Raw genomic sequence first — 9,654 nt, 5'->3', positions numbered from 1 at the left:
TGACGTCTCAAATGACGCGTATTTATGTGATAAACCATAAACTACATTACTGAAACTAAAATATATAACTGTAAAATATATAACTGTGGCTATATAACATAACTTTATTATAAGATAACAGACTATATTATACTTAAGCTATATTCAAACTATTTTAAACGCGTGCTTCGTTTGAATCGATTGATCGGTTAAATCGGTGATTTCAGTTTGCATGTGTAATTATGTAAAAATCGAATATGTTTCAGCCGTCGAATTTAAGGCCGCTATTGATACATGTCGAAGAGAGACCAATTACGGGATCACTCTCTAGATATATTCTTTTCTCCAATATTGCTATTCTCTACTGCTGCTTCTATTGTTACTATACTATTACTTTATTATTGATATCCGAGCTAATAACATACAGCGACAGTGTAACGCAGATATACATCGCCTCGATCCTTTTCTTATGCAAATTTAATAACCATCGATTAGTTACGGTGGCCGCACGTTTTCACTTTACGTCGCGACAAGCAAAAAACGCGCCGAGACTTTGACAACAACTGTATGACTTGCTAAATCAACGTCGTGAGGAGAATCATCAAAATACCTTATCTCCCTCGACTTGTACTCACACGTGTTACAAAACGTTCTGAAAAATAGAAGATGAAACGCATATCTCGAATTGAGACTTCCCGACAAGCTGGGAGGAAGTTTGCCGGCTTGAGTGGAAGAGATGATTATCGTGAATCATGAAGCTGCAGAATGATGGATGAGCGACCGATACTCAAGAGGGTGAAGAACTTCGCGGGTAAATTCAAAGCAGGTCTCTCTCGCATCGCGAGGAGAAGCAGGGAGTCGAAGAAGGCGCAGATCCGGGTTGATGGGCGATATCCTTCCCGATAAAATTTTCTTCTTTCTTTTTCTCTCTCTCTCTCTCTCTCTGTCTTTCTTTCTGTGTTGTCCTTTTTTTCATAAGCGACGCAAGTGGCCACTTATAAGGAGCTGGTGTTCCGTTACGAATATTTACTGCCAAAATTCCGGCGCAATGACGCGCGACCGGTGCGTGGATGCAGTTCCCTTCTTCTTCTGTTTCTTTTTCTTCCTCCTCCTTCTCCTCCTCGTGGCCTTGTGCGCGTGCGAGGCGACCAAGAGATCGGTTATTAATTCGTCGTACGCGTATAACGAGACAATCATGTTGCTGTTAGCCAAAGTAACGAGTAATTAGCTATAAAGCAACGGTTGCGTTGCAGTTATAGTAGTCCCGATAGTCCAACCGGGGAACGCCGTATCATCAAGCGAAGTGAACGCAATCATCATCGTCGTCATTGTCGTCGTTATCGTAACCAATGTCGTCGAGTATCAGAGAGACGTTCGTGCAGGAGGAGGCGCGAGAGATGTCGTAAACTCGCACGAGATGCTATCGGTACGCTCGTGAATAATGCATATCCGAAGGCAATCCGATGCAATAATCGACGCGTTTAAGCGCCTTTAAACGATTACGCTTATGACTTATGGTAGCGATATGCGTTATTTAAGAGCGCAGAACATACAACCTCAGGATCGTTCCGTCGCTATTTATGAATTGCCTGAGTGCGTGAATGCATGCGCAGATACAGATTGCAAAATACAGGTATAGGTTTATCGACAAAGAAGAAGAAGAATAGAAATCAAGGATAAGTGAAGAAAAGCGACGAAATAAGGAACTCGAGCCTCTTGCGTTGCCGCTGCTTATATCGAAGACGTTAATTATATCATTATATTATAGAATTATATTATTATTATATAATTATATTATATAATTATATAATAATTTATTATTATATTATATAATTATATAATATTATTATTATATTATATAATTATGTTATGCGGTATGGCCGCCAATTGATTCAAAGTACACTTGATTGATTGAGAAATCGTACAAGATACCAGCCTGTTCGTCACTTGCGAGCACTAAAGCGGAAAACGATCTGATTAGCATCGAGAGAGAGAGAGAGAGAGAGAGAGAGAGAGAGAGAGAGAGAGAGAGAGAGAGAGAGAGAGAGAGAGAGGAAAGCGATAATGAGCGTGATTTAGCGCAAAAATAATTCATCCTAAGAGTGTCCTTAGCTTTTGTGATTTTTTTTCTTCATCGTTTTTTCGCTCCGTCGCAAGCGTCGATCCGTACGACTTTACGTAATTTCTCAGCTGGAAGGGCGCAGCGATCAATTACATGAAATCAAACGTTACTTCCGCCGTTCAACAATCGGCGGATACGATGGCTATTAGTTTGACGGACGGACTGTGCGCTCTGCATTTTTCCATTAATCGCTTCCCATCGTATCGAACGTTCCTCGGAATTAACAGACTGGCGGGAGAAAGACGGTTTTCATGAAATTAGAGCCCGGAGACGCGAGCGATTAAAATAAATAATTAACGTCGCGAGAATTTGGCGCGATTTGGAGTGCTCGATCGGGCAGTTGGCGATCTACGTTACTCGCTCATTCGACGGGAAGCTATCGCCACCTCTTCACCTTCTCACTAAGATCCCCGTCTCCTCGTTTACCTACCAGAAGTAAGAGGTGCTGTTCAGTTATTCCCCGCGAAGAGAATGTATTGTGACGGGGCAGTTAATTATTCTCTATCGCCAGTGGTATCGCTCAGGATATCTTAATGAGAGAATTTGCGTTACCAGGTACACGAACATTGTTTGGTTCGACATAACGTCACGCTGTTGTGAAGTATCGGCGAATTGGTTCGTTGTTCGCTCGACGGATCAGTGAAATGCCTCTTATTCGTGCGCAATGAACTATAACATGTGAACTTGTCAGGCGTCGGAGCTAACAAATCGACCGTGGTGCTGTAATTGGTGGAAACAGACGAGGACGTTCCCATGGTCACTTCCGCTTGAACTCGCCGTTAAACCGATACGGTAAATCATAGCGCGGATCGTGCAGCGTGCATCTTTAACAGCGACGAGCATCGGCTGCTGTTCTCCGGACATGTGTTTTCACGTGCGTGCACGCTTCTGCGTTCTCTCGCGTAAGTTTGCCAAATCCACGCGTGATATAACGTAATTAACGTTGATTACTTCAGCTTTGACATTCGTATCACGGTAATGTGTGACATCAAACTTCCATTAATTTACCGTTTCAATTAAAATCGCTAATATCTGTGATAGATGATTTTTGCTTGATATATTCTATGCTGTTGCGATAAAAATCCAACAACAGCAGGAACAGCGAATCGACGATAATCGGCGGCGATAATATGTCGACGGGCTACCAGCGACTAAACTGTATCAATAGTCGCAGGAAGGATCAAATTTTGCCAGACACTCGCTGCTAGATATTTAGCGCGGAAAGTGAGCGAATAGGTCACCTCGGTCTCCGCATTAAGCATCTATCCGAGCAATAAAATTTTGATATGCCGCATCGGTCCAAGTACACATACCGTCCTCGCGCGTTACGTGCGTTACATGCCTAACACGTCCCTAACACGCCGCGAATGTAAATGGCGAGTTTGAACTAAAATCGCCGGTACATGCCGAATGCAGAAAGAAAAAGGAAGAAAATGATACGGAGCGCTTTGCTCATTCTCCGATAAAAATATACGACTTCTTTTCATCGTCCCGTACGTCTCAACGCTTCCCAGTAAGCACTCGCCGATATTTGGGCGATAAAAAATCGCTTCGCGGAAACGATCCATTATTTAATCTCACAGCTCGTTCACATACACGTCGCCAGTTATTTCAAGGCTCCTCAGGCAGGATAAAAACTAGCATTACGGATACTTGCCGCGCACTCCCCCGTCGTCACTCATTACCGCATAATCGCCGCCACAATTTCGCAGTGCAATTATATCTTTGTTCGCGTCCCGACGCCGCAAGTCATCTAGGAACAGAAACAAAGTCAAACAACGTACCTACCGTATGTAATCTACGAAGCGCTGACGAACATTATTGTAGGATCAACGCGGATGCGCGCAATCACTTTAATTGATTCGCGCGTATCGCTCGATAAATATCGGGATAAAAAAAAAAGGAAAAAACAGCATCGGAATGCTCGATCGTCAAGGAGATGTCCTGACACTTTTTTTCTTTTTTAATAAAAACCACGAAAGTCGTCGGTCTTGTAAGCGGAGGCAACAACCGCGCGCGCCAAGCGCCTCTCGTCATTTCGCATGAATAACACGAATAATGCGTTCGTGACGTACAAGACATTCGTATTACGCGTGTATCTGATCGCACCGGGAGAAACGACGGCCGCTTTTCATTTTCGCGAGTTCAAAAGCAGCGGAAAGATCCGCCGGAGATCCAAGATCTGTCAAGCCAGCTGAGCCGAGGACGGGCAGGCGAGCCCAAAAAGAGTGAGCCTCCTCTCGCAGCGGCCTCGTTACCTCTCGGTATGCAACGAGGAGGCAGCCGACTTGTTGCCAAACAATTCGCTGGTGATTCCCGTGCTCGCCGATCGCGACGACGACGACAACGACGACGACGGCGGCGATGTCACATGAGCAACGAGTAACGTATACGTTAACACGTGAACACGCTGTGCGAACGCGTGGATCGCTATGAAGCAACGAGGCGTGCATGTGTAACACAGTTGTATAAGTGATCGGTGCGTCGACCAGGTAGAAGAGTCATGATGTACATCATCGTGAATGAATCGCGACTGAATTTTCCGACTCGGAGTTTCCTCGATCCCGTCGCCTCGCGTCCCGACCGCTCGATCGCCTCGACTCGCCTCGCTCCCTTTAAACACCGGAAACCGGGTGGTGTTAACTTGTTTTATTTTTTTTTAATAATCGGGACATATCGGTCGAAATCAAATAGAAAGAGAGAAAGAGCGAGGAAGAGATGTTCGGGATGCCTTGCGAAGAGTGCATCGCGTGCCGTCTTGTAATTATGGTGATTCCTATTCGTTATGTACTTCTGTCGGATATTGAAATTTTTTTCTAGTAAGTGTATCGGTACGGCGAAATGGGAGTCGGGGGGGGGGCGGGATTTTGTTGTTGAAAACGCGCGATCGCGACGACATGTGAGTGGTGATCGAGGCGGATCGATTAGTCGGAGGCGAACATTGCATAATTACGTGATTCTTAATCGTCGCAGAGTAATCTCGTTGATGCGCGATCGTCTGAGCTAATATTTGCTCGTCGGATGCTCGTTCACGTTTGCACGACGACGTTTGCACAAGGCTGGATTCGTGTATCCTAGCATTCGGCGAGGGATAAGTATCTGTCAAGCCTCCGTCAAATTCTTTTTGTTTTTTATCGGGATGATTGAGATGACGAGATGCCGATGACAGACAGTGCGAAGCCAGCTTAACGCCTCTCTCGGTGTCCAAATTACAGATCGCCAAGTGCTGCTTCTGAGAAAGGAGGACACGCGACAGTGCTTCGACGATGTCGCGATGCAAGAGCCCGATTTAAGATCTCGAATCGCTGCGAATCAATCGGCCGATTGATCTTTCCGAGCAGTCCGAGGCGCGCGAGAAACGGAATACGGAAATCGCCCGACCGATGAGAGAACCCGGAGAACGCCAAGTCTGACCGCTCTCATTGATCGACGTTGCTTCTCGTAACGATTGGAAGGATCTTGGAAGAATCGGTCGGATTGACAACAATGGGTGAAGTTAATTTTATCAAGAAGACTGTCAGAAACAGAGTCCCCGCGCTGAAATGGTTGCCGCGCTACAAGGCGGAAGACGCGCTGGGTGACCTCGTTGCGGGCCTCACCGTGGGACTGACCTTGATACCTCAAGTACTTTCAAATCTACAGACATGAATGCATATAATCGTTCGCGGTGGTACCAATGACGTGATATATATTTTTTTTTATTTTTTCTAGGCGATTGCTTACGCCGGACTGGCTGGCTTAGAGCCGCAGTATGGACTGTACAGCTCGTTCGCTGGAAGTTTCGTCTACATCATTTTCGGGACGTGTCGGGAGGTCAACATCGGCCCGACCGCGCTCATATCTTTGCTTACCTGGACGTACGCAAGGTACGAACGTTTAATCTCCTCGTGGGAACGATAAAACGATAGTCTAAGCTGCCTATGCTGAGTGATTTCCCACGACGATTGCGATGGGTTACACTCATGACGATCATTGCCTCTTTTCTCAGGCGGGGTTCTTTCATCGCTGTCAATTAAAAAATGAAAGATCGATCGTTTTGATACTTGAGATTTTTCTTTGATACACGGACTGCCGAACGCAGATGAATATCGTTGCTGATTTGAACGTACAAACATCAAATCTTCTCGTGAGAGTGACAAAACGATGGTCCAAGCATTGTTCGGACTCGTTTTTTACAATTATAGCCGACTATATTCATGACGATTACCGTCTCTTATCCTTGAGTGGAGCAACGACTCTTTCATCGTCGTTGAATTTTCAAAAGCGCTCTCTGATTGCATGTTTGATATTTCTTTCGGCATACAGACCGTAGATGAATGTATGGACGGTAGTGTATCATTGCGTGGAAGTTGTGTTTAATCAGCTACCACAATACGTAAGTCCGGCTCACATTGAAGACACCATTACGAGTATAATTGACGTAACGATATCCTTTCCTCGCTGGAGACACCATCCAGAATCGCTACAGGAAAATGCGCCAATTGCGAGACCGTTCAATGCCGCGCAATCGACACGACAAAATAACGTGTTAAGTCATATTTTTTTCGCGAACGATCGCGACGAAACGTGGAAAAAGCAGCTTGACACGAGGAATGCGTGACATAACGCGCGAGAGATAATAGGTGACATTTTAGCTGAGCGGCTATAATTGAAACGGCATTTAATAGGAGCGATGTGTTTCAAAAATGATTTCCAGAGGAATTCCCGAGTACGCGGCCTTGTTGTGCTTCTTGTCGGGATGCGTGACGATCCTACTCGGCATCCTGCGCTTGGGATTCCTGGTGGAGTTCGTGTCGATACCGGTGGTGTCCGGGTTCACGTCGGCTGCGAGTCTCATCATCGCCTGCAGCCAGATCAAGGGCCTGCTAGGCCTCAGCATTCACGGTGAAAGCTTCGTCGACATATGGCACGAGCTGGCCAACAGCATCACCGACACCAAGATACCGGACTTGATCTTGTCTTGTTGTTGTATTCCGATTCTGTTGCTTCTTAAGGTGCATATATGTTCGATACACACATGATTCACACAGTGCTATCCTTCGTAAAAATTAGCGACACTTCTTCTTCAACGGAAATGTCGTAGATCATTATCTAATTTATAGGTCGTTACTTTTTTTTCTTTCCGTATGATACATCTCTCGAGGTAAGATTCCAATTCTGTTGAAGTCAAATCCACCGGAAATTGCTCGAAGAAAATAATTTCCTTTTTATTTCCCATTTTTTCGCTTGTATCTCAGAAATTCTATCGATGCTTCAACATTTTCGCTAAGGAAAAAATGCTAAATCTTCACAAAAAATAACACTTCGTTTTTATTCGAAGTAATAAGTGCGATCCCTGTTTTTTTCAGCATTTGAAGGATAAAAAAGTCAGCGATATCAAGCTGAAGAGGTTCCTTTGGACAATCGGTACGGCCAGAAACGCGCTCGTGGTCATTCTCTGCGCGGTTGCATCCTACATCTTCGAGACGCGTGGCGGTGCACCGTTCGTTCTCACGGGTCACATCAACGCCGGTCTGCCGAGTGTCGAGCCACCTCCGTTTTGGCGAAAGGTCGGCAACGAAACTGAGAGTTTCATCGACATGGCCAAGAACTTGAAGACTGGCATCTTGGTGGTGCCGCTGATTTCGATCATCGGGAACGTCGCTATCGCGAAAGCCTTCTGTACGATACTTTTCGATGTATACTCTATCCTCCTGTTCATTATCCGTAAGAACCTCTGTCTCTGAATGACCCTGATGTTTCGCAGCACGAGGCATGCCCTTAGACGCCACGCAGGAGATGCTGACCCTCGGTCTCTGCAATGTAGTGGGCTCGTTCTTTCATTCGATGCCCGTCACTGGCTCCTTCTCCAGGAGCGCGGTGAACAACGCTTCCGGCGTGCGGACTCCCTTTGGCGGCGTGTACACAGGTGAACTTCTCCGTGGAAATTTCAGCCGCAACGAGTTTACGAGACGCGACGTCACCCTGTAATAGACTATGAGCTGTATTAACTAGAACGGCGACTATGCAATTTCAGGCGTTCTAGTCGTACTCGCGCTGAGTTTATTGACTCCGTATTTTTATTACATCCCGAAGGCGACGCTCAGCTCCGTTATAATCAGCGCGGTGATATTCATGGTGGAGGTCGGTATGGTAGTTCCGCTTTGGAAGTGCAATAGTGAGTAATTATAAAGTAATTGATCGACGAGTTATTGTGGTCGTGGGCAAATTATGTGAAACAGAGGCACTCATGGGGAGATTATTAATTAATAATTATGTTAGTTTATACAATGCACTTAGATAAAATACCGTTATCATGTTTTTTTTCTTTTAATTGAGTCAATACTAATATCAGTCAAAAGACGCACACCGGTATTCTTAATTGCATAATGAAAAATGATTTACGCTTAAATATCTGCATCTCTCGACTCAATTAACAGATTGATTGTTCATTCATTGATGCCTGCATGTTTTACTATCTGTGTCAAAAAAATTGAATGTCTCCAATAACAAGCTGTTTCGTCTTTCCTGTAATTTTGTCATCTCGCCTTTGTATAGAACGTGATTTAATACCGGCGTTCGTGACATTCCTCGCATGCTTGTTCGCCGGTGTTGAGCTGGGAATCGTGATAGGTGTGACAATTGATCTTGCTATACTGATATACCTCAATGCACGACCAGCGATATATATCGAATACAGAAACGTAAGGAGTGAGCTCAAAGTTTTGTACGTTGAAGAGTTACAGCAAAAGTAAGAAATTTTTCTCCACAGACTGCGGCAGCGAGTTACGTGTTGGTGCGTCCTAGCGCCGGGCTTCTGTTCCCGGCGGTGGATTATCTGAGAACATATTTGACAGAGGTGTTGTCGAAAAAGTATCAGAGCTCTTTGAAAAATCCTAAAATCTTGATGAACGTCGTATTAGACTGCGAGCACATTGACAAGATCGACTTTACGGCCGCGCAGGTATCAAATCAATTAATCACATTTTTATCGATGCAGAAAATGATTGAAATAACATATAAATGCAAATAAAATACATCAAGAGTAATAGACGAATAAACGAGCCTCTAATTTATAATTATTACTTGCAGGGTATCAGTACGGTCGTGAAAGATTTTGACGATAAGAATCGTCAATTAATAATGCTGCGTCCAAATGGTGACGTGTTAAAAGGCGTACAATCGATGTTAAGCAAGCCCATTTTAATGGCGAAAAACGACGTTGATCTGCTTACCATTCTGAACGATTTAAAAACTGTAGAGCGATTTAGTCGAGACTCGAAGAATTTTATCGAGATAGACACCTCGAATTGTAAAATTGTCTCTGACGGGACGAATGAACTTATAACTACAAAATTATGATATATCTTGAAAATCTATACGATATAGTGTTGGATATAATCAAAATTTGTATTTATTTTCATAAAAATCTTCAATTGACAAAAATAAACTATATCATATCCGTTAACGATACAGCTTAAGCAAAAATAAGGTAGAAAAATAGAGTTTATATAGAATACAATGTTCTGTGTGTAATATTTTATGTTGTGTGTGAAATATTTTATCTTAAAATT

The 9,654-nt window shown here is 44.1% G+C and overlaps 1 protein-coding gene across 6 annotated transcripts; it reads left to right on the top strand.

Moving 5' to 3' along the window:
* The first annotated feature begins 4,150 nt into the window (after positions 1–4,150).
* On the top strand, positions 4,151–9,623 carry LOC105186162 (sodium-independent sulfate anion transporter). Of its 6 annotated transcripts, XM_025298816.1 has the most exons (11): positions 4,490–4,593; positions 5,075–5,196; positions 5,317–5,725; positions 5,813–5,967; positions 6,798–7,095; positions 7,450–7,762; positions 7,848–8,009; positions 8,118–8,258; positions 8,639–8,784; positions 8,853–9,044; positions 9,173–9,623. In XM_025298816.1, the coding sequence occupies exons 3-11, from the start codon at positions 5,588–5,590 to the stop codon at positions 9,440–9,442; spliced, it is 1,815 nt and encodes a 604-aa protein (XP_025154601.1). In that variant the 5' UTR covers positions 4,490–4,593; positions 5,075–5,196; positions 5,317–5,587; the 3' UTR covers positions 9,443–9,623. The 6 variants fall into 6 exon arrangements, with proteins under 6 accessions (XP_019698356.1, XP_025154601.1, XP_019698359.1 ...); XM_019842797.2 differs by lacking the exons at positions 4,490–4,593; positions 5,075–5,196 and adding an exon at positions 4,151–4,483; XM_019842800.1 differs by lacking the exon at positions 5,075–5,196 and having other exon boundaries at positions 4,490–4,580.
* Positions 9,624–9,654: the final 31 nt, after the last annotated feature.

This window comes from Harpegnathos saltator, unplaced genomic scaffold (assembly GCF_003227715.2).
Source record: "Harpegnathos saltator strain DR-91 unplaced genomic scaffold, Hsal_v8.6 scaffold240, whole genome shotgun sequence".
Classification (NCBI taxonomy): Eukaryota; Metazoa; Arthropoda; class Insecta; order Hymenoptera; family Formicidae; genus Harpegnathos; species Harpegnathos saltator.
Note: the sequence above shows the minus strand (reverse complement) of the source record. Positions and strands in the feature narration are given on the sequence as shown.